At 47.5% G+C, this 27,966-nt stretch overlaps 2 protein-coding genes across 7 annotated transcripts; one reads left to right on the top strand and one right to left on the bottom strand.

Moving 5' to 3' along the window:
• Positions 1-8,114: 8,114 nt before the first annotated feature.
• haus3 (HAUS augmin-like complex, subunit 3) lies at positions 8,115-15,150 on the bottom strand. 2 transcript variants are annotated; one of them, XM_061251398.1, is made up of 5 exons: positions 14,661-15,150; positions 12,969-14,029; positions 12,181-12,629; positions 11,182-11,464; positions 8,115-9,615 (listed from the first exon to the last, which is right to left on the bottom strand). In XM_061251398.1, exons 2-5 carry the CDS (start codon positions 13,926-13,928, stop codon positions 9,388-9,390), a joined length of 1,920 nt encoding a protein of 639 aa, XP_061107382.1. In that variant the 5' UTR covers positions 13,929-14,029; positions 14,661-15,150; the 3' UTR covers positions 8,115-9,387. The 2 variants fall into 2 exon arrangements, with proteins under 2 accessions (XP_061107382.1, XP_061107383.1); XM_061251399.1 differs by having other exon boundaries at positions 11,224-11,464.
• Positions 15,151-15,531: 381 nt separating this feature from the next.
• LOC133134865 (prostaglandin reductase 1-like) lies at positions 15,532-27,093 on the top strand. 5 transcript variants are annotated; one of them, XM_061251402.1, is made up of 11 exons: positions 18,156-18,964; positions 19,447-19,531; positions 21,356-21,480; positions 21,676-21,721; positions 22,375-22,434; positions 22,888-23,052; positions 23,361-23,478; positions 23,742-23,897; positions 24,686-24,791; positions 26,370-26,488; positions 26,817-27,093. In XM_061251402.1, the coding sequence occupies exons 3-11, from the start codon at positions 21,360-21,362 to the stop codon at positions 26,925-26,927; spliced, it is 1,002 nt and encodes a 333-aa protein (XP_061107386.1). In that variant the 5' UTR covers positions 18,156-18,964; positions 19,447-19,531; positions 21,356-21,359; the 3' UTR covers positions 26,928-27,093. The 5 variants fall into 5 exon arrangements, with proteins under 5 accessions (XP_061107384.1, XP_061107389.1, XP_061107388.1 ...); XM_061251400.1 differs by lacking the exons at positions 18,156-18,964; positions 19,447-19,531 and adding an exon at positions 15,532-15,864; XM_061251405.1 differs by lacking the exons at positions 18,156-18,964; positions 19,447-19,531 and adding an exon at positions 17,280-17,380.
• The last annotated feature ends 873 nt before the right edge of the window (positions 27,094-27,966 follow it).

Here is a 27,966-nt window from a genome sequence, read left to right as displayed (position 1 = left end):
AACTGTGACCCTGAGCAAGACACCTAAATCCAATTGCTCCCTACGAGCTGGTTGGTGCCCGAATGGGTGAATGAGAGGCATCGATATTAATAGTGCTGTGGCTATATTAATGCAGTCCATTCACCACTTAACAGCACTGCCCCACCTGGGAATCCAACCTGCTCCTCAAAGTTGCCCAGTTCACTTAAGCACACTGCCTGCAACCCCACACAGACTGCACAGTCTGTACTAGTTACCTGGAGACATATTGAGCAGCTATTTATAGGAGCGAAACACACATGAAACTGCCCAAGTTGTTCATTCCCAAAGTCAAGGACCAGAGGCATGATGTTGATGCAGCTGATCTGGCCAAGCAGTAGCCCACTTCACTGCCTGCGTTCTGGCACGCCCAATGCCAGCCCAGCTAATACACGCTGAGACTGAACTACAACTACAACTGCCTGAATACTGCCTGACACAGGAGACGCCTTCAGCTACGTTGCCAAGCCTGAATGTATGGATGAGGGGTGACAGAAGACAGTGATGCGAATGTGAAACAGAGGACTCGTGTCCCATTTCAGGACATCCGGATGAGAGATCTGGGTTGTTCGAGGTAGTTGGTTGAAGGTGAAGTTGGTGAAAGTTCTTCCCTCAAGTTTGAATTGCAGAAGCAGAGGCCATTATGTTTTGGTTGCTGTTTTGAGGTCTTATTCTCTCCATGTGTAGTGCTGTTGATATAGGAAGTCACGTAATTGCCTTCCTTGAGCTCAGTTTGGGCCCATAGGAAATAGTTCATACTGAAGTTAAGGCAAGATGTAATTTAAAAACAAAATTAAAGTAACATATACACAAACTTGGGAGTTACTTGAAGTGCTTTTATGAACCGTATCCACTGGCTTGTCTGGGCCAATCACACTAAAAATGAAGTAAAACTATTTCTCCAAAACCTCCAGAAGGTTATCCATCCCTTTTAAAGCACACTCGCAAAGAGCGCTACTTCATCGCCATCTAGTGGCTGTTTAGGGGTAGTGCGGCCGGTGACGAAGCGGACAGGTGCGCGGGGAAAGTAAAGCTGTGGGCATTTTGAAGCGCGTTTTGTGTGAGCGGGCCTGGTGCTTTGTGGCGGGCGATCTGAGATCGTGTAAAGCGGTTTGATCTTTTTGTCCATACGGGGCTCGGCTGTGCTTCAGAGGGGCAGCCCGCCCCCCCTTTGGCTCTGAAAGGAAAATAACCTCATCAGCAGAACCCGGGGTTCGTCGGAAGCTCAGTCGAACAGTGAGCAGGGGGTCGGCCTGCTGTTGCTCCCCACGGACCCACAGAGTTCCTCTGGTCCCTCACACAGCCGGTCACGCGGGCCCAGGAGGAGGAAGAAGAGGAGGAGGTGGAGGAGGATGATGACGAGGCGAGCGTGTGTGCAGAACAGAGGCAGCAGCACGCAGAGCGCACACCTCCACCCTCTCCACCTACGTCCTGTATCTGCGTCCAGCGCAGGGAAGCTAGCGAGACGTCCCACACTCCTGCTGGGCTGAAGGATGATGCGTTTAAGAATAAAAGCACAAGCAGCGTTTGGGGAAAGCCCACGTCCCCTCCGCCTCCCCTGCCCCAGGCCGCCGTGTGCACACTGTTACCAGGCAAGACACGAGGCCTGAAAGAGAAAAGCGATCCCATTGGCTGCGACCACCGGCTGCGCGCACCTCATTGGCTGAGGAGTTCGCTTAAATATCAGGCCACTACTCCCTACTCGGAATACTTAGAGGCAGTGGAGATGATTCAGGAAGGATTTAAACAGACACGAAACCTGCTGACAACACAGACAGACAGTCACAGCTAAAAATAAACTCCTGCCCAGCGTCTGCAAGGCCAGTGTTGATGGACATAATACGAAAGGCCATATTAGCATATAAACGCCACATTTATCTTCCCCAATACTGAAGGATGCTCAGCTGTTATTGCATGTAATCACAGCCACTTGTGATGCTTTGATCTTTTCCCAGCTCTTCCAATCAAGTTTTTAATAGCATAAACAGAAAGGCCATGAATGTGTATTTTTGGACAGTTTGTATACTGCACTCACCCGTGTGTTCTCTGATTTCCTGATACTCTGAGTGTGCATCCTTCTCTGAGTCCTCCATGTAGCCCCCGGCCTGTTCCTCCCTGTAGCCCCCAGCCTGTTCCCCCCTGTAGCTCCCAGCCTGTTCCCCCCTGTAGCCCCCAGCCTGTTCCCCCCTGTAGCTCCCAGCCTGTTCCTCCCTGTATTCTCTTGCCTGTTCCCCCCTGTAGCCCCCAGCCTGTTCCCCCCTGTAGCTCCCAGCCTGTTCCCCCCTGTAGCCCCCAGCCTGTTCCTCCCTGTATTCTCTTGCCTGTTCCTCCCTGTAGCCCCCAGCCTGTTCCCCCCTGTAGCTCCCAGCCTGTTCCCCCCTGTAGCCCCCAGCCTGTTCCTCCCTGTATTCTCTTGCCTGTTCCTCCCTGTAGCCCCCAGCCTGTTCCCCCCTGTAGCTCCCAGCCTGTTCCCCCCTGTAGCCCCCAGCCTGTTCCTCCCTGTATTCTCTTGCCTGTTCCCCCCTGTAGCCCCCAGCCTGTTCCTCCCTGTATTCTCTTGCCTGTTCCTCCCTGTAGCCCCCTGCCTGTTCCCCCCTGTAGCCCCCAGCCTGTTCCTCCCTGTAGCCCACCAGCTGGTCCCCCTGTTGCACAGTCTCCCTGAACAGACTCATGGTGTCTCCCTCCCTGCAGGTCTCTGCTCCAGCGTTGCTCCAGGTGGGTTTCCCGACGCACTCCATCCCTGCAGGGCCGGCCTCCCGCCCGGAGGGCCGAGCCACCCGGGACCCCCCCCGCACTGCGGCTAACAGCGCCCCCTTTCGGCAGCGCCTCGCCACCGCATCCTCGATCGTGCCATCCTCCTCCAGGGACCGCCTGAACGGGAGCTTCTCAACGGAGCCCCTCTCCACCCAATCAGCTTCCTGCTTTATGCCGTCTCCAGGCAACAAGAACGTGGGCCCGCTCGCCGGCCACGCCCTTCCTCCGTAGCTTGCGACTGGCCCCGTCCCCGGCTCTTCAGCGAGCCTGTTCTCCGGCCATGCCCCCTCCTTGCCCTGCCCGGCCTGCTCCCCCTCCCTCGATGCGCGGCTCCAGGGCGGTAGCAGCAGTCTCCCAAACTGCCAGCGTCCGCCCCGCGGCCCTGCCTGCCGTCCCGCGGGCCTCTGTGCCTCTGGGCCTGCCCCTCTGCACGGCCCCTCCCTCTCCCCGCGTCCCACTCTGATGATGTCATCAGACCGCCGCCGCAGCAGCTCCCTGGCCCCGCTCTCTCCCTCTGGAGCCTCCGCGTCAGCGCTGACCGCGCCCTCACCCTCCGGGGGCGAAGAGGGAACGCCGACCACGGAGGAGCCCCCTCCAGTCCTGCGACGGGACACAAAAACAGTCCACGACACCATTTTAACTTCGGTTTCTCTACGTGAACGGCTGAAATTCTTACGTCCAGTTACATCCATAAATCAGTAAATATCGGGGACAATACAGGAGTTAGTGACTCCGACAGTGGGCTCCAGAATTCTTGGCACCCCTGACGGGCAATTCTCCAAAAAATAAAATAATATGATTACTAAGATGAACTCAAAATGGTGAACAAGTGAAAATAGAAATCAAGGTTCCATAATTATTGGCACCCCTGGTTTAGCACGAGCAAGGATAACAGCACTTTCCTGTAGTGCTTGACAAGGTAAAAGAACATATTTGGAGGGATTTTGGAACATTCAACTGCCCTCTTCAGTTCAGCCCACTGGTTTCCAACTGGATTGAGACCTGGCACCTAAGAAAGCCACTGCAGAACATTGATTTTTGTCACTGAACCATTTCTGTGTGGATTTTGACATGGGCTTTGGGTCATTGTCCTGCTGGAAAGTCCACCTCCAGCTAAATCTCAGGCTTGTGGTAGAGGCGACCAGATTGCCTGTTTATTTTTTGAGCATTGCCAGTCAATTCTGGAGCCTGTATTTTACACTGTATGTTAGCACTGTGCATTACTGAAGTGAAATAAAGTCAATTTTTCATGTTTGGTAGAATGCAGGGTAGCAACATAGTGGATAACTAAATCAAACAGGTCTGAGAGTATACCTCTTCATATATTAAACATAATGTATATTGCCAAATGTGAAAGTGGGAGTAATCTATTTGCCAATATGTCTGTGGTATATTTCATTTCCGTAAGGTCCTCCATTATGTCAAAAATAGACGTAATAATGGTTATTATGTTGCTGTGGCCATTTTCTTTCAACATTTTTTTTTTTTACTGTGATGAGCTAGCAAATGGGTTCCTGACATTTTAGAGGCAGCCTTATTTCCAAGCAGAAATAGAAAAAACAAACAGTAAAAAACCTAGTCTGTTTGCCTGTTAAAAGAAAATAGGTACAATAAAAATCGATTTTCACCTTGATGAACAGGTCTGGCCTGTGATGATGTGAGCAGCATGAGGTGGGCTGTGATTGGAGGATGTGAGCAGCGTGAGGAGGGCTGTGATTGGAGGATGTGAGCAGTGTGAGGAGGGCTGTGATTGGAGGATGTGAGCAGTGTGAGGAGGGCTGTGATTGGAGGATGTGAGCAGTGTGAGGAGGGCTGTGATTGGAGGATGTGAGCAGTGTGAGGAGGGCTGTGATTGGAGGATGTGAGCAGTGTGAGGAGGGCTGTGATTGGAGGATGAGAGCAGTGTGAGGAGGGCTGTGATTGGAGGATGTGAGCAGTGTGAGATGGGCTGTGATTGGAGGATGTGAGCAGTGTGAGATGGGCTGTGATTGGAGGATGTGAGCAGTCTCTTTTTGTATGTGATCGTGTCGTGTAATTCCAGTTGTTTTGGAAACAGAACGTGGCAATAAGCTTGAGGAGGATCACCTGCTCCAGCTCAGCTCCGGGGCACGGCTCCGGGCCGCGAAAGAAGCCCCGTCTCTGATCCCCTCCGTGTACAGGTGATCCTCACGGCGATGGGGCGCTAAAGAAGCCCCGTCTCTGATCCCCTCCGTGTACAGGTGATCCCCGAGGTGACCCCTGGACCACGATCTGAAACATCATAGCAGAAGCTGTCTACCGGCCCATCTACCCGGCGTAAGCTTTAGAGAAGATGACAATGTACCTGTGTAGGGAACCAAGCTGTGGTGATGGCCCATGAACTATCAACCTCCTCCTAATATACCCCCATCCCAAAGGTGTCCCATATCTCCTCCTAATATACCCCCATCCCAAAGGTGTCCCATATCTCCTCCTAATATACCCCCATCCCAAAGGTGTCCCATATCTCCTCCTAATATACCCCCATCCCAAAGGTGTCCCATATCTCCTCCTAATATACCCCCATCCCAAATGAGTCCAATATCTCCTCCTAATATACCCCCATCCCAAAGGTGTCCCATATCTCCTCCTAATATACCCCCATCCCAAATGAGTCCAATATCTCCCCCTAATATACCCCCATCCCAAAGGTGTCCCATATCTCGTCTCCTCTCCTGGGTCCCCCCACACACACACCTGCCTGCTCCTCTCTGATCCCCTGTGGTTAAGCTCTGTGTTCTGCTCCAGCTGCCCTCCTGAGACCGCCTCAGCTCAGCTCCTCCCGTCTCTCCGGCTGAAAGCACAGACACTCAGTGCTACCCTGAGGCCAGGTACCAGGGCCCTGTACACACTAATACTAGTACTAATGTCCTGTACACAAAGAGTACCAGGGCCCAATGCACACAGAACCAATGCCCTGTACAGAGTTCACCAAGCCCCTATACACACAGTACTATTGCCCTGTACATAGAGGGGACCAGGACCCTAAACACACAGTATGAATACCCTGTACAGAGAGTACCAGGGCCCTATGCATACAGTACTAATGCCCTGTACACGGAAAGTCCGGGGACCTATACACACACAGTTCTAATGCTCAGTACGGAAAGCACCAGTCACCACCACCCAATCAAATGGAGGCACCAGTGTCTCAATATTCTCTTCGCCCAGAAGGCAACGCAAAAACCTTAACTCAGGCTGGAACAGCGTTATGAGTTTCCAACAAAATAGACACATAAATCTCCCAAACTAGATTTTGACTTCATCTGCCCACTCCTTTTCTAATATCAAACACATCAGCAAAGGTTATACTAAAGTAGGGATGACAGTGGGGCAGACTGTAGCCGCACTCTGTGCCTCCATAAATCTCCCCGTTAGCACACCTCCGGAGAAAACGACTCCCCCCCCGACCCACAGTAAAGTGCACTTCACTTATGAACTCTTACTACAACACCTTCTCTTGGAAGGAATCAACACTAATTAAATGCACGTAAGCGCTGGGCAAGAGTCCTTTACTTCCAGAAGGTTCTGGCATCTGAAACAGTTTGGACAGAAAGGGGAGGCGGTGTTCTAGGAGGACACAGCAGGGCAGGGGGCACAGCTCGTAAGAATCAGCGCTGAGGCTCCTCGAACCCCCGCCCCTCTGCCACACCAACCGCCCAGACCACCATACGCTCCTCGTTTATCTGCTTTCTGAGCGTCAAGCAGACGTGCGAGTGTTTTCTTTACAAAGTGTTTTCAATCAAATTCAGTTATGTGCTTTTGTTCCTGCGGAGAAAAGACGCTCAGAACAATAAATGGATGACACTCATCAATTTCTTTCAATTGGTTAATAATTAACTTAACCATTGTCAAATCCAAATGATCAAATCACCAAAATTATCTTCTGTACTGTAACATGCTACCAATCTTAAGTAATAATCACAGGGAAGATCTAAAAGAAGTACTAGAGTTCACAAAGAAAAATCCAAGGCGTCTTTGTATGGGAGCACACATTTGGAGTACATCACATTACATTATTGCCATTCGGCAGACGCTCCTATCCGGAGTGACATACAGTTGATTAGACTAAGCAGAAGACAATCCTCCCCTGGAGCAATGCAGGGTTAAGGGGCCTTGCTGAAGGGCCCAACGGCTGTGCGGATCTTATTGCGGCCACACCAGGGATTAGAACCACCGACCTTGCGTGTCCCAGTCCTTTACCTTAACCACTACGCTACAGGCTGCCCTGTACACTTTATGACACTGACATCCAGCACCAAACTGTATTTTATTTTTATTTGACCTCATTTTCTTTTCAAACAGACAATGGTTAGCATTGACTTAGTTCTTTTTTTTTTTGCACATCCTGTATATGTGGGACAACTCATTTCTATTTATTTTTATTTTTTTATCACCGAAGAACTAGCTGGAATACTCTTCCTGCCCCAGGTCTCTTACCCAGCTAACCACACACTGACGGGCATGAGGGAGACTGACTCACTATGTCTGCGCTGGGCTACTCTGTCGGCATACTGGGCCCGCAGTGCAGCTACGATCCTCTGCGCAGACGCAGACAGAGGGCACCCGGCCTGGCTGCAGCCCTCCATCTCAGGCCACCTGCGCAGATAAGTCACACAGTACATGTCATTTTGGCTGACGCTTTCATCTAAAGCGGCCTACAGTTGATTAGACTAAGCCGAAGACAATCCACCCCTGGAGCAATGCAGGGTTAAGGGCCTTGCTCAAGGGCCCAACGGCTGTGCGGATCCATCGGGGATGGAACCACCAACCTTGCGGGTCCCAGTCATGTAACATAAGCACTACGCTCCAGGCCGCCACACACCATGTAAACGTGCGCAGCTGATGTGGAGGTCACTCAGCGCGGGGCCAAAGTTCTGCGCCGAGTCAATAGGCATATCCGTGAAGCAGGGAGACACCGCAGCAGAACCTGGGCTCAACTGGGCTCAAGTCGTATTTGTTTCAGATTCAAATACTTTCCTGTGCTCTGTCGATCTTGGCCGCTGGATTTGAGCCTGCTAGGAGAAGCAGGTGGATGGTATGCACTTTGGGATCATTTAATTTGTCCCAGTACAGCAGAGGGGTACATCAACAAAGCAGGATTAAGTTAGCTGGAGAAGTTCAGGGAGTTAAAAACCCGGAACCCTTCCAAAACTGGAACGTGGACCGAAGTAAAAAACAACTGTACTCGGTGAACTCATCCAGCTAACTCGGCAATCCTGCTTTGACGTACACCCCTGACAAGCAATGGCAAACGCAGAAAAGTGCTTGAATCCAGAAGAAATACTATTTGAAGCCTAATCTGCACAGCAGTATGTTCTCACTGAAGGGAAGGCTCTCAATGAAGGACACAGACAGTGGCGCCAAGGGCCTTTCAACTAGGGGTGGGACAGTTCAAGTAAACCTTTCCAGTGATGGATGATGAATCCACACCATAACTGATGCAAAATGTATGAACCCACACAAGCAATGACAATGTTAACGTCTGTTAAATCGACTAATACAACAAAAAGGCTAGCATTTTATTCAAATCTTGTTTTCTCACGAAAGTTGATGCAAATATCACAAAGGAAAATGTCATAAAAAGAAAAGGAAATGGAATGCTAGTTGTGGCACTCCAATCAACTGACAAACTGTCAGTATCAACTGACCACAGAGAGCATGGGATCAGCAAGGCTGGGTCCTAGAGGTCACATTACATTTTAATTGCAAAATCACACACAAAAAGTGTTAAAATGCATGTTAAAATGCAAATACATTTTGATAAGGACATTTCATTTCATCCCACAAATGTCATTTTTACAGAAAAAATAGATTTTAAAGTTAGTTTAAAATATTGGTTTATGCAGTAATGACAATTTAAGGCATCAACAATTACATACATACATACAACAATGATATACATGTAATGGATGCTACGCTTACGTCCATATGCTAAGACCTAAGGCTCATTTCATAAGCCAAGGACCAGGTACCCTTAGAAGTCAGTTATTGGTCGGATTAACTTGCATCAGACTAACACAAAAATAATATTTTGATAGCAACAACGTTGTACAAAGAAAAAACGGTATAAAAACTGTTATCAGTACGGGGAAAGTAAGTGTGATATCCGAAACCCAAGAGTGGAGATTATCTGAACAAGAAACCTCCACTGATGAACAGCCTCAAGAAATATGAGATAAGAGCCATATAAAGTCAGTCCACACGATCCTTTGAGTTGCAGAAGAGCATTGCTGGAGAAAAAGTCAGAGGATGCACTGAAGGGAAACTCTGCAGTGGGATACATGGCACTCCAGTCAGACCTGTTGGGATTTCCACAAAAACCACTGGGGTGAACTGCTTAAAGACTTTATTGTGACACACACACACACACAGCCACCTGGCCATCAGCTATCCAGCCCAAGGTCTTCAAGCACAGTTACCCCAGTTTGGATTCAACAAAGAAACCAAACCTAAGCCGACGTCCCATAAGCCGGTGGAGGAAGGGTGTGTCTAGGCTGCTCCTACAGAAGAGCTCATGTGAAGCAGCCAAAACTCTTCTGGGGCCTCCCACGGCCCACGTGACAGGAGGGGCCCACCGGCGTGCCCCAGGGGCCCCTAGGAGCGCTCCCCCTTCCCGCAGACCCTGCCCTCCAGGTCCTGCACCACCCTCTTCAGCAGCTTGTCGTCCAGGTGGAAGTAGACGTAGAGGTCGCGCTCCCGCCTCAGGGTGCGGTTGTGCTCCAGCTGGGCCCTCTTGCCCCGGATCTCCCCCACCATGTCCTTCATCAGGTTATTGAGGCTGCCGAGCTCCGCCTCCAGGTGCTGCAAGTGCCCCCTCAGCTCCTGCAGACAGACAGGCAGGCAGACAGACAGGGAGACAGGCAGACAGACAGACAGACAGACAGACAGACAGGCAGACAGACAGACAGACAGACAGACAGACAGACAGACAGACAGACAGACAGACAGACAGACAGACAGGCAGGCAGGGAGACAGACAGGGAGACAGACAGGGAGACAGACAGGGAGACAGACAGACAGGCAGACAGACAGACAGGCAGGCAGACAGGCAGGCAGGCAGACAGGCAGGCAGACAGACAGACAGGCAGACAGACAGACAGGCAGACAGACAGGCAGGGAGACAGACAGGGAGACAGACAGACAGGCAGACAGACAGGCAGACAGACAGGCAGACAGACAGGCAGACAGACAGACAGGCAGGCAGACAGGCAGACAGGCAGACAGGCAGGCAGACAGACAGGCAGACAGCAAGAAAGAGAGAAATACTGGTCTCAGAGGCATCTTCATTCAGGCAAACTTTATACGAATGTCATCTTCAGCGTTTTATTTTAAGCACTTGAGAAAAACACACGAATACACTGGCAAGCAACACGAGTGCTACTACAACCTTCTTAGCACCGACTTTACTGGTGGCCACTATTACACATCGCTGTATTCGGATATTGAAATTCTCACTGCAAGCTGACAGCTTCTTACAAGTCAGGCTTCACGCATGTGCAAAAAACCAGAACACACAAGGACAACGTGCAGAACACACATTACCCGTCCAAACGCAGAGGCACCTGTTTGAAATAAAGCAGTTAAAAAGGCAGAAGGCTCCACTGAAAATGAGGGAGGTAAAGCATGATGGGGAATGTAGTGTGTGGTACATTACATTATTGGCATTTGGCAGACGCTCTTATCCACAGCGACGTACAGTTGCCTAAGGAGTAGACTAAGCAGGAGACACCCCCCCCCCCATGGAGCAATGCAGGGTTAAGGGCCTTGCTCAAGGGATTTGAACCACTGACCTTGCGGGTCCAAGTCATGTACCTTAACCACTACGCAACAGGCCACCGGTGTACTCTCCTCACAACCAATCAGGAAAGAAACACTGTGCTGGCAGACCCCCGACACCCAACACTAACTCAGTTTAACACCAAAAAACCAGCATGCCTGAAGTGGGGTAAAGGGTGAATGTGAATCCTGAACAGACGACAGCTAACAGCGCGGATATCTTACTCGGCCACAAGGCTGAGTAAAATTACGGATAGCTTCAAGGAGTAGAATGGTCCAGACAGACACTTAAAAGTTTCCTTAGGACACTATCAATCCACACCGAAAGGTTATGTGGACAGGGATGGCCTTTCAGCGTGGCGAAAGAACAGGAAACACTCAATTGAAACAACCCGACCCATTTCCCAACAAAACCCTTTTTCTTTTCTTTTTTTTCTAACACCAGTGAGGGTGCAGATTATGTACAGTTGCTCTTACGCAAACAAAGGCAGAACGGTGCAACCACTTCCCCCGCCAAGAGTAAATAAAGGTGGCACACACAAAACTGTTCACAGTACCTTGGGTCAGAGACGCACACAGGAGGAGGAGGAGGAGGAGGAGACGTGGACTCACCTGCGAGTTTGGGCAGAGCTCCTGGGCGGGCGTGGCACATACCTGCGGCGTCAGCACCAGATGCTGCAGCCCAGAGTACGCCGCCCCGTGCAGAGAGTCTCGGTCGGCCTCCAGACGGGCCGCCGCGGCCGCCTGGTCCCGGCCCGCCCCGGCCAGCGCCTCCCGGGCCGAACGCAGAGCCTCCCGCCGCCCCCGCGCCGCGCGCTCCAGCCCCTCGTACGTCCTGAAGGGCTCTTCCCGCCCCCCCGCCACCTCCCCGTCCCGCTCCAGGGCTTTACACAGCCTGAAAACAACAACAACAGCGGGGTCAGTCCACAACCCCTTCACCCCGCCTGCACGCCACGTCCGGGTCATACACACACAGAGAATCGTGAACCGACAACGTACTTACGGTTTAAGTCATGATTTGGCGTGGACAGACACTCTTACGGTTACCTACCTGCGGATTAACATTGCAACTAGAAGTCCCATCTCTTCAGACTACACCATAGCTACCCTGAGCCTCTTTAGATATCCTATGCGCTTTGAGTTTACTTCCGGGACAGAAATGTCATAGGTATAGCTGTGTAATTTTGGTGTGTTGGACTGATTCCACACGTATTGTATTCTGTGCCTTCTTGGTGTTGTCACACTTTTGTATTCCTGAAACTCGCACTGTCCTCATTTTGTAAGACATTCAGACACCTCTATGACAGCAGCCTCTATGTCAGGGGTGTCAAACTCCAGTGCTGGAGGGCCGTGTCTGCTAGTATTCGTGGTTTCCTTTCCATCAGCAGCCAATTAAGGCCTTGAGAACAAGGTGTGTGGACTCTTTAGCTAATTAAAGACTTTGAACTGCATCTCTCGTGCTGACACACACACCAAAAAAAAACCAGCAGACACTGCGGGGCCCTCCAGGACTGGAGCTTGACACCCCTGCTCTAAGTGAAAGCACAGGGCACGCCCAGACCGAGTGTGTAAGGGTCGACCACAGGGCGCGGTGGGTCGGTCACTAGCTACCTGCTGAAGGCGGGGTCCCTGGTGCCGATGATGCTGCAGGGCCGGGCGGCGTGGGCGAGTCCGAGCTCGGGCTGGGCGAAGGCGTGGAGCCGCCGCCTGAGGGAGGCGTCGCAGCGCCCCAGCGTGCCGCCCAGCTCCTCCAGCCGCCCCCGCAGACGGCCGCCCTCCCGCAGCTCCAGCTCCTGGGCCAGGCGCAGCAGCTCGAAGGAGGCCTTCTGCCGCAGCAGGCAGGCGCACACGCGGTCCTGCCGCGCCGTGTAGTAGCGCTGGCGCGCCAGCTGCAGCTGCAGGTCCCCGCGCACCACGGGCACGTTCAGGAGCCGCGCGCTCTCCCTGACCGCCGCCGGCACCGCCGCGCGCCCCAGGGCCTCCAGCTCGCCCTCCACCGCCCGCAGGTCCTGCCGGAAGCCCGCCTCGCGCATCTGGAGAGCCTGCGCCGACGCACACGGCTGAGCAGGGGGAGGGGGGGGAGAGAGAGAACAGTTACTGTCAAGTTTATTTAACATTTAAATGTTTAAAGCTAAAAACCTACGGGCAGCCTGCGGTGTAGTGGTTAAGGTACATGACTGGGACCCGCAAGGTCGGCGGTTCGATCCCCGGTGTAGCCACAATAAGATCCGCACAGCCGTTGGGCCCTGTGAGCAAGGCCCTTTAACCCTGCAGGGAGGATTGTCTCCAGCTTAGTCTAATCAACTGTACGTCACTCTGGATAAGAGCGTCTGCCAAGTACCATGAATGTAATGTGATGTGATGTGATGTAATGTAATGGAGGACGCGTGGGTCCTCACCTTGGCCTTCCCACGCAGGGTCTGGGTGATCCACTGCAGGCCGGCCCTGGCTCCCTGCTCCTGGGCCTGGGCGTGGAGCAGCTGGTGCCGGGCCACGATGTGGGCCCACTGCAGCCGGGCCATCTCCGTGCGTCGGGCCTCCACCGCGCCCTCGTCCTCCTGCGCGCGGCCGCCGGGGTCCACCAGCGGGAAGTTCGCCCGGCTGGAGGTCTCCACCATGTCCGTGATGCCCGTGAAGAACTGCTTCTGGGTGTAGAGGGCCAGGGTCTTGGTGTTGCTCTCCTCCTGGCGCAGGTAGGGCTCCAGGGAGAGCTGGGAGAGGAAGACGGGCGCCGGGCCTCCCTGCGAGAGGAGCGGGGCTGGGGCGGGCTCGGCCCCGTCACCGCCCTGCGGCGGGGCCTCCACGCGGAGGAAGCCGGCCAGCCCCTTCACCTCGTCGGCCAGCGCCTGCAGCGCGCCGTTGGTTTCGGCGTTTTCGGCCCCCAGGGCGGCGAGGTCGTCCCTCATCCCGGCGGCGGCGTCCTCTCGCCGCGAGGCCAGGCGCAGGGCGGTGTCGGAGCGGGCGGTGGCCAGGACCTGAAGCCTCCTCAGCCGCTGCGTCTTCAGCCTCTTCTCGCGGCGCAGGGCCTGGAGCTCCTCCTCCAGCTGCGACACGTCCGTCTCCTCCAGCCGCGTGAGCGACGGGGCCCCGTGCGCCGGGGCGACCCGGCACGCCCGGAGAGCCTCCGCGAGCTCGGCCTCGTCCAGCAGGGGCTTCCCGCAGTCGCGCAAGGCGCGGAACGAGCGCACCTCCTCCGCGGTTAGCACGTTGTTCTCGTTCACGGTGTTGCATAGGAAGCGCAGGAAGTGCTGGTGCTCGGGCGTGTCGAACAGCCAGTCAAAATCCTCGCCCTTGAGCGCGGAGGCGCCCGGGTAGCCCAGCCTGGCCACCGCCTCCACAAACCGACCCCCGTCCAACATTTCTGCACCGGTTCCCACACACAGCGGTGAAGTTATACGAATTACATGTACGTATGCGAGGAGAACACCAATGGGAAGGTGTCCAGTCAGTCCCACATATCCTAGCAAATATATCAACAACAGACAGTAAAGGCCGTTGAGGTTAGTGCCAATTTATTTATAATTTGAAAACATTTAAAATAAAAAAAGAATACTGTTGACATGCTGATTCATTTATGCAGACACACACTGCTGAGCTTTCCGTGGAAGGGGGTGGGCGTTGGGGATCCATTAACTTAGCTAACTTACCACAAACAACTGGTTATTTGTGACCATCTGTAGCAAGCCAGCCACTGTAAGCAAGCAAGCGGTTAATAAACTAAATTTGAAAACGTTGCTGACCGAGTAGCTCATGTTAGCTCGCCGTAACTTAGCGAATAACTGTAACGTTCGCTAAAATAGAAAACGATTCAGTCGCTAACGTTAAAGTATCGTTCAAGCTAAAAGACACTATTGAACACTAACGTTAACTAAGAATATTAGCTGTCCAAGTAAAGGAAAGTTAGCTAATTGGTTAGCTAGCTAGCTAGCTAGCTAGCTAGCTAGTCACCTAGGCTAGCAGAGCTAACGCTATTGCGAGCTGGCTATTGTCATAATGAATCCACCAGTGGCAACGATAAGCATTGGGTCTAATCTAAAGCCATTCGTGAATAGTTAACGAACCATGTATTCTGCGTTGACATGCGTTATTACCTGTAGATTATTCCTCCAGAGCTAGTGTCCTTAGTGTCAATTTCCAACCGTCGGTCTGCTTCGTCTCCGCAGTTTCGCGCTCCTCCGACTCAAACTTGCCGGAAGCCGCTGCTGATGCGCATGTGCTGGCTCTTCCTACTGATTGGTTGCGAGGGGTCTGACGGCGGACTGAGGACACCTCGCCTCCAACTCCTTCCCGCCTCCTCCAACTACTCCCCCCGCCTCCCAAACCTTCAGACTGACCACTGGTACAATAGGTGGCGTTCATCTATACTCTGTTAGTACTACCCGCCAGAAAACTTAAAAGAAGAAAAAACGCGCAATATGTCATTGGAGCAGGTAACTTATTCATTGGGAACGTTAGTTTGGTCATAAAATCTAGCTAAATCGACTTAGCATACATTGTATTTATCAACTAATCAAATCAAAATAATGGTAGCCATGAGTTTTTACGACTTTAAGTGGATAAAGCTTATTGTATAGCTAACATACGGCTATATGAACCCCCCCTCCCAGCAGGTGATCTCACTAACGCGCATAATCAGAGAGGAGGAACTAAATCACCCGGTGTAGTCTTTGGTTAGAAGGAAACCCTGCACTCTTGCAGCCGTTTTAAACATATATTACACTTCGTCAGATTTTAATTTTTTTTTTTTAATATATATCTTGGCAGCACGGATGGTGCAGTGGGTAGCACTGCTGCCTCACAGCAAGGAGGTCCTGGGTTCGAATCCCCGTCGGCCGGGGCCTCTCTGTGCAGAGTTTGCATGTTCTCCCCGTGTCTGCGTGGGTTTCCTCCGGGTACTCCGGTTTCCTCCCACAGTCCAAAGACATGCAGGTTAGGCTGATTGGAGAGTCTAAATTGCCCGTAGGTATGAGTGTGTGAGTGAATGGTGTGTGTGCCCTGCGATGGACTGGCGACCTGTCCAGGGTGTATTCCTGCCTTTCGCCCAATGTATGCTGGGATAGGCTCCAGCCACCCTGCGACCCTGTTCAGGATAAGCGGGTTCAGATAATGGATGGATGGATGGAAATATATATCTTTCTCCGTAGCTCCATCCAACAATTTTCATTAACGGACAGAAGCCAGAATGAATCATTAATGGCAACCAATTTCAGTTACCCCTGTGTCCCAAGACGGGATGTTACGCCAGCATGGTGGCTCATCTACAGGGCTACCAATGGAGTGTCCTCAAACATGGAGGTAAATATTGAACAATTAATTAAAAAAAAAAAAAAACTTTTTAATTAAGTTGTGTTTCTGTGTTTTTACACACATTCTGCATTTAAAAAAACACACAAAAGTTGATTTTGACACCTGCTCCCTCAGATTGCTCTGTAGTGCTTTCTATAGCTAGAAATAGATAATGTAACATTATTTCGTAGGGATTTACAGTAATTTTATCTGTGAGAATTGAAGCTACTTGATTGGACCCACTTGAGCTTCTAAATTGGCTGGATTCATATATTTATATAATATTCTATATATACACTCACTGAGTACTTTATTAGGTATTTATTAGACTTATTTATTTTTTACTAATTGGTCTTCTGCTGCTGTAGCCTATCCACTTAGAGGTTTAACACGTTGTGTGTTCAGAGATGTTCTTCTGCATGCCACTGTCGTAATGTGCGCTTATTTGCATGACTGTAACCTTCCTTTGACCAGTCTGGCCCTTCTCCTCTGACCCCTCTCATTAACAACACGTTTTTGCCTTCAGAACTGCTGCTTATTGGATGTTGTTGTTGTAGTTGTTGTTTTTCACACCATTCTCTGCAAACTCTAGAGACTATTGTGTGGGGAAATCCCAGGAGATGAGCAGTTTCTGTGACGCTCATCAGTCATTCCAGGGTCAAAGTCACTTAGATCGCATTTCTTCGCCATTCTGACATTTGGTCTGAAAAATGGCTGAATCTCTTGACCACGTGTGCATGCTTTTATGCATTTAGTTGCTGCCACATGAATGGCTGATTTAAATATTTGCATGACGGAAGGCCAGCCAGCAGAGAGTTGCAGTAGTCCAGGCAGGAAATGCAGTAACAGATTTTGCATACATAATTGGGAAAATTGGTTACGAGTCATTTACAGTCCATCTGTCTTTGAGCCATCTTATTATTCAAGGTTGGGCAGAGTCATGGTGTGGCATGATGGGAAACATAATGCTTGAATATACTTGTATCAGGTCAGAGCTAGTGTTGCGAAATAGTTTTCCAATATGCATTGTGCTGTATGTACTAGCATGAATAAACTTTGGGCGCAAAACTCTGTTGTCCTTCATATAACACTTAACGTAACCTAGGCTACGAATAATGAAGTTCAGTGCTGCATTTAGCTCTGTCATTTAATGACATCATCACAGTGCGATTTCCATTTGTTGTGCTGGAGGCTTGCCCTGAAATCTTTCTGTCTTCTAAGCTCTTTGTTACAAGTGTATAGTACAGAGGTCACCAACCCTGGTCCTGGAGAGCTACTAGGTCTGCTGGTTTTTGTTTTCATGTTAAAATCAGCACCCTGTTCAGACCCATGTAACCAGGTGAGGTGAGTTAGCTGTGTAATCATCTGCTCTAATTGATTAATTAAGTGCAGATTAACAGTGAAAACCAGCAGACCCAGTAGCTCTCTAGGATCAGGGTTGGAGACCACTGGTGTAGTACACGTCCACGCTGCGACCAAGTCAAGATTCTTAGAGATGACGATTGAACGTCCATACTGCTACCAAGTCAGGAGTACTTCCGTTTGCTTATTAATTTGTTTGTAAATGCTGCTGCAGGGAATTTGTGAATATTGCCTTTGCAAATAATATTATATTTGTAAAGAAGGAAATTGGTGATGTGAAAGTGGTGGGCAGTGAGGGTGTAAAGGGGAGGCATCGTGGTTGTGGAATGTCAGACAAGGAAACGGTGAGATAAGGATTTGACAGAATTTGGTCTCTCGGAAGTGGTCTGTTTTCGAATGAGAGAAAAGGCAGCAGTACAGGGTGTTATTTGTGGAGTTCCACGGTGTCAGAGGTGTCCAGTCTTATCCTAAAAGGGCTGGCGTGGGTGCAGGTTTTTGTTGTAACCCTGCAGTAACACACCTGATTATACTAATGAACTAATCGTGGTCTTTCATCAAAACCTTGATGAGTAGAATCAGCAACAACCCGCACACACACCGGCCCTTTCTGGATAGGATTGGACACCCCTGCTCTATGTGAAAGCATTTGAAAGGGTTCCACTGGGGGTGCTTTTGGTGTCAAGATTATGGTCACGTGGCAGCAGTGTGTAGAGGAGTGCAAGCTATCAAAAGAACAGGCTGTGTGTTCGCACTGTGGAGGTAACCCTCCCCAGTGTAGCCACAACAAGACCCGCGCAGTCGTTGGGCCCTGGAGCAAGGCCCTTAACCCTGCATTGCTCCAGGGGAGGATCGTCTCCTCTTTAAGTCTAAAAGTCAACGGTAAGTCGCTCTGGATATGAGCGTCTGTAAAATGCCGTTTATGTAATGTAATGTAGTGCAAAGCGGTGTGGAGGAGGAAGATGGGGTGTGAGATTTATCGGACTAGAGCTCAGCATAAAAGCCATATGCGGAAGCAACAAGGAGATTGAGGGAAAATTAAGGGATCTGGGAGGAAAGAGCAGGACAGGCCTGGGTCAATGGGAAAACGTGACCGAGAGTTAATAAACAGGGATAGGAGAAGATTAGTGCTACTCCGATAGAAACTAAATCAGAGAGAATCAAGATCGTGGGTGGGCAATTCCAGTCCCGGAGGGCCGGTGTGTTTGCAGGTTTTTGTTTCCACCAGTTACTCTGGCTAAATGAGCTAGTTGGCCGTATACACACCAACACTAGTTCACTGAGATTAGATCACAGTAAAACCATATCATACAAGGACACAAGAACAGTTTGACTGGCATTAATGCATTCATCAAGAAATGTAGCTAAAATATCAGACGGCATAAATGTTAGAGCCGATTAAGTAATTAAGGCCAGTGGTTGGCATGAAAACTAGAAACAGACACGGCTGTCGTTGCCCACCTCTGATCAAGATGGTGGTTCTTGCAGCAAGAGGGATTTGGGGTATTTCTGATGTGAAGGGGGATGAGATGCAGGAATTTTTTGTGTTTTTTATTTTATGTATACGTGAATGTGCTGTATATTTATAATGATTAGAGATCGCACGGTAGATTCAGTAGGTGGCGGTAACGCACAAATCGTCTGCGAACCGCAGTTAACACATCACTAAAGAAGAAGAATGCTGAAGCAGTCTCACTGAGTGCAGAGGTTACATCTTGCAGTCAATCGAACAGGCGAAGTTTCAGCCAATGTGAGTACAATGCTGTTTCCCCCCCAAAAAAGTTGCCTGCTTTTGTTGGCAAAGAAAAATGCATAGGAATTTTCCTAATGTTTGTATTTATTACAATACATTCAAGCGTGCTCTTGCATGATCTGTTAATGGATATATTTTTTCTGCCGCAAAAAAAAAAAAAAAAAAAAGACCTTTTTTTTTTAGCTAGTTCCTAATGTTGCCATATCGAGATCGAAAACTGCAAAACTGGGCTAATCTAGCTTTCCATCAATATTACGACTTTAACTGCTGATATGTCCCCACCATACGCCACTGAACAGTATTATCACTTAAACCAACCGTTATCACCTCATTCAACAGTTATATAACTGATCAATCTGCTAACTGGTAGAATCAGGTGGGTCAAAACTAGGTTGGAGTGGAAACCTACTGGATGGTAGATCTCCAGGAACAGGATTGGTGACTCCTGACCTAATCATTACATTTTCTATGTGCGTAAGTTCTTATGAAATGGTTCTGACAACATTATCGCTCGTTGGCGCCTGGCAGTGCACTGGATTCAAGTGACACGGAAAACGGGGACATGTAAGCGTCGCATAATTCCCTAATTAACTTTACACGTTGTGTTAAAGTTGTGATTTATTTTATTTTATACTGTAATTCATATGCATAGGAATTTTCCAAGGTTTGTGTTTATTACAATACATTCAAGCGTAGTCTAAATCTGTGCATAATTGGTTAGAGCGTTGCTGTTGCATCGCAATGTGTCGCACGCTGGCTGTCCTTTTCCTTTTCTTCAAACAATGCAATGGATACATTTTGATGGGCTAAAAAAACGCGTTTTTTTCGCAGATCGGACACCACGGTTAAACAATCTCCAGAATTGTCTTGTTCTATGGTTCTCAGCTAGTTGGCAAGCACCAGCGGTGTGCGAGAAGGCGCCAGTGTTTGACGGTTGTTTGGTTTTGGACTTTTAATTGTATGGTTTTTGTAACCGAGTTTGGATTATGCATTTAAGGACTTCAACGATACGAGTATGAGGTGGTGAAATGTGGTGGAGGGAGTTAAAAAAAAAAAAAAAAAACTGAAAATGAGGAAGCGATATGTATAATAGGAACAGAACTGAATGAAACTCTTATTGGGGAAGTTGGGAGATAATGTGAACCACCTCGGATTAGTGATGGTATCTTGGAGAGGCATTTTAACTGGACGCAGGAATGACGATCGGAGCATTCGGAATGTAAAAATAAAATAAATAGTCCGTTTCCAATGAGTGAAAATGTAAAGGGCGTTGTCTGTAGAGTCCTCTTGTGTAACTGTTAGGAAAGAGCAGGGAGTGGTGGAAAAACAATTTGTTAACCGACATTTAAAAATAAGAAAAAGCAAGCACCAGAAGCGAGTAATTGAGTGATATTTGAATGATTAGAATAGTCACAATCGACGCACTGTACATGTCATTTTAATGTTGAGGCGATTGGAATTAGACGAAACCAAATCGTCTAACCACTCAGTCAGTATACTCTATTAGAACTCCACACCATTAAAACCGCACAGTTCACATAACTATGACCATGCAAAAAAACTATGATCTGCATCGCCGCCATTTACTGGTTATCCATGTTTTACTTGTTTGTGGTTGCTTAATAGGCTATATAACCTATAATGTGTTAAATTATTATTGTAAGTCATTGTAAGTGATTACAATGTCACATTTAATGGCATACGAGCATAGTATGTCGTAGTCTGTAACGTTTTTTGCATCATGTTGGTGATTAAAACCAGATTTCTCATTTGTATTTATCATGTAATCTCCCTAGAAGATGTGTGTTACCTGCCAATTGATTAGTAAAACTGTTGGCACAGGTTTCTAATCGAGGATCAGTTTTCAGGTTTGAAGCCCGCCAATGTTCACCTCACCGACCACTGCCGGTTACCCTCAACCCTCGTATTTGTCGGTTTGTCACAGGGTTGCTTGTTGACTGTCATTTTTGTTAAGGTATAGAATTTTTTTAATCTGCGGTATCCAATCCAAGGTGTCTGTTTTAGGGCCATACGAAGACACTTGCGCCAACACTGGCTCTTTTCGGATAAGCTGGGACAGTTAATTTAAATGAGTTTTCACCACATTTTTTTTAACAACGATGTCAATACTGAGAATACAGCACATAGGCCTGTTTGAATGACATTCTTAAGTAATGTATCCTAAAATGAACGTTTTAGTTATTTGCCCTGTGTTTGATATGTCATGGCTATTTGATTTAATAAATTAAATAAAAAGTAATATTTCGCTAAAATTGTCCTTAGTTCCGAGCCGTTTCTTTGTAGAAGGAGGTCACAAACGATTGTTTTTCTTTGACTTGTGTAACTTTTATATGAACCTTTTATTTTCCTTTCTCTGTATCCTCTCAGCTGTATGAAGCAACGCGCAATGGCTCAAGCAAAGACCTGGATTCTTCGGCATCACTTTGACGGCTTCCCCAAGGACAGCGACTTTGAGCTCAAAGTGGAACAGATCCCTGAGCCCAAAGATGGGGGTACTGCCCATGAACTCACTGACCTTCACAATTTATTTTTTTAGCTGGAAAAGTGCTATTGTGCTACTGGAAAAGTTATTGACCAATATTTATTGTTAATATGGGGTTTGCTACAATAAATACAGATTGTACTTGCGCACCTTGTTGTGAGGGAGCATCTGCTAAATGGGTGCTTATCTTAATTTTGTCTTGCAGAGATTCTTCTGGAGGCCGTATTTCTCAGCGTTGATCCTTACATGAGGTGTGTATTTGGAGCCAGTAGTAATAGAAAATGGGGAAGAGAGAATGTTCAGAATTCTCCACAGGGGAGTCGGGTCCCATAGGGCCTGCTACTGAATGGAGTGGATGTTTCCTTCCACCAATGTGCTTCATTTTCATATTTCAGTAATGTAACTTTTGCTAAAAAAAGTTGTCCATTGTCAGATTTTCTGAAAAAATAAAGCTTGTCTGGTTTTCACATCACAGTAATTGTGGTCTTGTTATGAGTAAATATTAATATGCTTGTAATTAAGTAGATGGCCATTTTATTTCTATCAGTCAATCACAATTTAGTCTGTATACTAGTGTTAAATGGCCACTGTCATTATAGCCTATACTGGGTTTTTTTTATTTTTTTTTATTACTTTCAAAGAGCTTGTGTCAAAAATGTCAGTGTAAACGTAATATTTCAGGTTGTGGTGCACGGCACTATTTAAGGGCTGTTTAGATAAAAAGAAAAAATAATAATTGGCAACAGCCTGTGGAACTACAAGAACTACATGAATGCTTCAAATCTGCCATGTCGTGTACGAGCATCTCAAATGGCGCATACAGCTTCCGAAACCCCGGTATATGTGCACTGTCGGTGAAATGGTGCCGCGATTTGTAAACGTGAAAAGTATTTTGATTTCGTAGGCCGTACAGCAGAGCGCGCATGAAAGAAGGTGACGTGATGATCGGGACTCAAGTTGCCAAGTAAGGAACACGCTGCTTAAACCTGTTGTGCTTGCCGAATTCTTTTGTTGATACAATATTGTGCTTTCTCAAAAAAAAAATTGACTGTGGAAAGCTAAAGTTTTTATTTGTTTATTTATTTTAAATATGTTACACAGTAGATGCCGCATCTCTTCCATTGTGAACATGACAAGATAAATGTCACCTTGTACTTCTGTAGTTTGCCTGGGCTTTTTGTTTTTTCAGTAGCTAAGCCCACTGTATTGGTTGTGTCCAGAAGCCTTGTCCCTGTTCGTGGTTCTGTTGGAAGTGGGGGGGGGCGAGTGCGATATGAAACCTTCAGATAACACATTTCAGCAGAGCACACAGAGTGGCAGTGAGACTGTTTGTAGTGAACTATGTGATATAGTGCCGGGCTATATGGTAGGATTTGAATCCCGCCTTCAAGCGCTTGTGACCGCTTTTGCCTCGCAGGGTGATCCAGAGCAAAAACCCCGGATTCCCGGTCGGGTCCCATGTGGTTTCCCGACACGGCTGGAGGACTCTCACCCTCTCGGATGGCGCAGAGATACGGAAGCTCTCGGGCTGGCCTCAGGACTGCCCCATGTCCCTGGCCCTGGGAGCCATCGGCATGCCTGGGTAATGCTGAACCACCCGTGGATTCTGTGCGCAATGACTGTTAGCGCTAACTGTGGTGTGTTGGGCTCGGCAACGGCCTCGATGGCGCTAACCCCAAGTGGGAAAACGGCTGTTCTGCCTTTAGAACGAACCGTTAGCCGTATTAGCCGTGAGACTCCCAGCCGTAGTGTTTGTTTCCCGTAGGTAGCCTCGTCTCTGGTTCGGCACAGAAAAGAAACGCGTTAACGGCTCTGACATTGTGAATGTAGAACTGCGTTACGGCCCTGAGGCCCATAGCAACGTGACGCCGCGTTTCCTGCGTTTGGCAGGTTGACCGCCCTGTATGGCCTGGAGGAGGTGTGTCAGCTTCGAGCCGGAGAAACGCTCCTGGTGAACGCTGCGGCGGGAGCGGTTGGGACTGTCGTCGGGCAGATTGCCAAAATCAAGGTGGGAACCGTCGCCTCTCTCCGCCCGCGACTGCGCTATTGCGCGAAACGTACCGCCAGTTGAAACATGCAGTCCTGAATGTATGGTGACTTGTGTTTTGTCTTAACTTCGGGTTATTTCCCTGGACATAACCGTACGTGATCATCTCCTGTCCAAATTTGTGAGAGAGTTATTTTTTTTGTTCGTTTAACAAAATGAGTGGATGTCTTTTGCATTCTTCTTGCTCATTTTCCTGTTTTGTTTTTACCGCTCCATCGCTCCAGGGCTGCAGAGTGGTGGGCTGTGCTGGAACTGACGCCAAGGTGTCGTACCTGAAAGACCTCGGGTTTGATCACGTTTTCAACTACAAGACCATAACCTCACTGGAGGAGGCCCTGAAGGCTGCCGCCCCGGACGGATACGATTGCTACTTCGACAATGTACGTGTCTGAGGATTTCTTCTGCTTTTTATACAAGTAAATTATTAATTTATCTTGTGTAATAACTGCAAGATTGCCCGCCTAGGGTTTTGCATCTCGGCACAATTTTCAGATTTGGAATCACAGTTAACATCTGGTTAAAGTACACATTCTCAGATTTTATTAAAGGGTACATTTTTCTTTCACTATTGAAATTACAGCAGTGTTTATACATAGTCTCCCCCCCCCCCACCCATTTCCGGGCACCATAATGTTTGGGACACATGGCTTCACAGGTGTTGTTGTAATTGCTCAGGAGTGTTTAATTGCCTCCTGTAATGCAGGTATAAGAGAGCTCTCGGCACCTCGTCTTTCTACCACCTTCTGAAACTATTATTGCCGTTTATCATAAGGACCAAGTTGTGCTTATTTCATTATGGCGCATGGCAGCTTTGAAACTCACAGTGCAGATATTAGCGGGAGTTTTGTTCTAAATGACACACACCCGCATTGAGCAACACAAAATAGGGGTTTTTGTGAGGTCCGTTGTATCGGGGTGATGGCCGCCGCGGATGCTCACAGTGTACACTGCACCGTCTCTGTAGATGTGCTGCAATGAAAATGGCCATAACCACATATAACACACACAAGCAGTTCCCGTACATTGGCTTGATGATCTGCCTCGACAAAATGCTGTCTGACAAACTGCATTGGCGGTAGAATATTTGTCAAGCTGGTTGAACTTGCGACTATCATTCTTCTTCTCTGGCAGCCTGAATTGTTACTTATCCGTTCGTTTTGGCATTCAGGTCGGGGGATCATTCTCCAGTGTGGCCATTCCTCAGATGAAGCTGTTTGGTCGGATTGCTGTGTGTGGGGGCATTTCTCTGTACAATGACACCACTCCCCAAACTGGTATGTTTCTCTGTTCACACAAAAAAATTACACTTTGCACGAGGCAGTTGCTTAACTTCTATAATTCTTTATACAAGTATGTCATTCTTAACTGGGAACAGTTTGGGCTGAGAAGCCTTCGCAAATTAGTGTCATTCATTTTCTTTAATACAGCCCCCATTCCCGCTTTCCAAATGTTGTATTCGCCGGCCTGAGTCACTGCTGCAACCTCTGCTTTCGCTTTGGGAGAGCGCAGAGAAGCATTTGATCCACTCTAAACGCGCATTGTCATTGTGATTTGGAGAGACTCATGTGAGGCCTTTAAGTAGCCAAGTGACCAGCAGGGGCCACTGGTGAGCCATGACGTGCTAATCCTCACGGACTTGCATCCCTTAACGCCCCGAACCGCGCACAGACGCTTATTGCTTTTTAGGAGCGCATTCCGTGATGAAAAAAACAATCTTCTTGGACACATTTTGCCACAGTTAACTCTCATAGTGACAACAATATTTAAAACGGGCATGTGTATTTATTGGTCATACTGTAGCCTACAGCTTATTTAAATCAGAGGTAAAATATATATAAACACTAATGTTAAAATACTTACGTCGTCCTCCTACCACTGCAGCAATGGCTTCCCACGCCTTTTCTCGTCGTCTAGTGTCTTGGTAAAATATCAGAACTTGGATCGTATAGCTCTTCATTTTTCCACCTCAATAATTAACCTCGTAACGTCCATGTCTGTTGTCCATGACTAGGCTAGTAAGAGCATTTGGATCAGTAGTCATGCTTTGAGAATTATTATTTTTTTTAATTATTATTATTTTTTACTAAATGTAGCAAACAAGGCAATGCCTCCTTTTTATAAAATTAACTTTATATAATTTTTATTATTTGGGACAATAATCAACATGTTCTAAACATTTAATTACAGCAGAATTAGCAGCTGTAGTGACAAGCATAAATAATTAAACAAATATGTTCATGCTACAATAGGTTCAAAGGTCAACTTCATTGACAATATTTTGCTTTCCACTGTAGCTGAGAACATTCTTGGGTAATTTTGTTTGATTGGTGATGTGATTAGTTGATATTTAGAGTTGGTGATTTATAGTTTGAATATTCAATTGTTGGCTTGAGAGAAAAAATTATGGAACAAATCTAATTCATAATGTTTCAAATGTGTAATTTTTTTAAAGTCAAAAATTATTTTTTTTTGGTCTTATCATTCCACTCTGCCTTTAACTTAATATTCAGGTTGTAAATGTTGAATAAAATATTCCCCTTAATGTTGTTTACATTATGTATAGGTAACACAAATGACGAAGAAACGGCTCATGAATTCTTTAATGAAATGCACATTAAGCTCTACTTGTTGTAGATTCATCAAGTTTAGGAGTTAGTTATTGCTGGTCAACTGCAACTTGACTGGTTGGCAGAGGTATACAACCGCAAGGTATGTGTAATATCTGATTAGAAGGAGCAATGCAATTTAAACAAAAGTGGTTAAAATCAGGTGGCTTGTTTTTATGAAGTTGTGCCGGGCCTGTGCTGCACTGTAGAGATGAACAGATTAACGACGACTTCAAATGTTCCCAGGTCCGTTTTTGCAGCTTCAGATGGTATTCAAGCAGCTGAAAATGGAAGGATTTCTTGTCGGTCGATGGGAGCACAAGAATGAGGAATCTCTCCCACGGCTAATCTCATGGATGAAAGAGGCAAGCTAAGCAGCCCGATTGGTGCTTTGAATTCAGCTGTTGCATTCCCATTTGCTTTTTTCATTTTCGTTTCCTAGCTTTTAATATTTTAGTTGTTGGGGAGCTTCTGAAAACAAACTTATAAAGTAAACGCTCCATAATGGACCAATAATTCTGAAGTATGGTGATGATGGTTAGGATTTGTGTACAGGGTTTTTTTTTTTAATTATTATTATTTTTTTATTATTATTTTTAATTAATCACCTACTGCATTCTGTGGCTCAAAAAAAACCCCTGCTTTTAGCACTGATCAGACCCAAAGTAATCAACTTTAATTTGGCTGTTGCAGGGGAAGCTGAAGTGCAAGGAGCACGTCACCACTGGCTTTGAGAACATGCCAGCAGCCTTCATGGGGATGCTGAAGGGGGACAACATCGGGAAGGCCGTCGTCAAAGTTTGACGATTCGTTCAGCACTTGTCCTCCGCTGTCCTCCATTGGTACATGGGAAAGAAACAAAGTTTCAAAAGTTCAAAATGGTGCACTGTGTGTGAGCTTGTGAACAATCAAACCTGAATTAATGTTTTGCAGGTTCACCAGTCCAGAAAATAAACGAAACTTGAGTTAACCACCAGACTTATGTTTCAACGTAATGTTGCTGAAGTAGTCAATGTGGAAAAACATTTGCTGTCCAATCTCGTATTTGCCTCTGGCGAATGGATTTAAAATGATTTGCTGAATTACTATTTGTTTCGGGTTTTCTTGCAAGCCTTTTGTTTAACCTGAAAACACGGCAGTATTTTTAGACCATGATTAGAATTTCATTAGATGGGTAAGAGCCCCGTTTCTATGGAGAAGATGGCCCTTTTAGTATGCACCAATCAGAGGCTGAGGAGGTTATCAAAGGAGCAAATGCTGTCAGAGGAACACCTGCCACAACAGACCAACGTATGAGATGCTGATGTTCTATAAATATGTAAATCAGTGTATACAACGGTGGACTGCTTGGGCCTTTTTAATGATTATTTTATTTTATAGTGAGATAAATGCCGTCATATGAGCCTTACCGCCTCACATTTAGGCTGAAGGGAATGTTTAACGGTATCTTATGAAAGCGGATCACACGGAATACTTGAATGTAAAACTGCACGGTGGTGTCAGTTTTGCTGAATCTGGCTTTGGTCTAGTATGCAAATGTATTTTCAATGCGTTTATCAAAAAGATTTAGATTTTCTGCTCAACTACCTACTCTGTCTAAAGCCCACGGTAACAAAGTTGTCCTATTATAAACAATCGGTACTGTTCGTCGATCGTCACTATAGCGTGAATCCTACTGGACAAAATAGGACATTGCAATAAAGAATGTAAAATGCATATTGGCCTTAAAAAATATAAAGCCGTGATTTGAAGTGATGACAGTTCTTGGCCAAGAAGTTTAATAAATTACAAACTCGTTATGATTTGGGTGGGCCAGGAATTTGTTCACCGTTTTGGGGTTTTA

The sequence above is a fragment of the Conger conger genome, chromosome 8 (genome assembly GCF_963514075.1).
Source record: "Conger conger chromosome 8, fConCon1.1, whole genome shotgun sequence".
Lineage (NCBI taxonomy): Eukaryota > Metazoa > Chordata > Actinopteri > Anguilliformes > Congridae > Conger > Conger conger.
The sequence above is the reverse complement of the archived record's forward strand: the minus strand, read 5'-3'. Positions and strand labels throughout refer to the sequence as shown.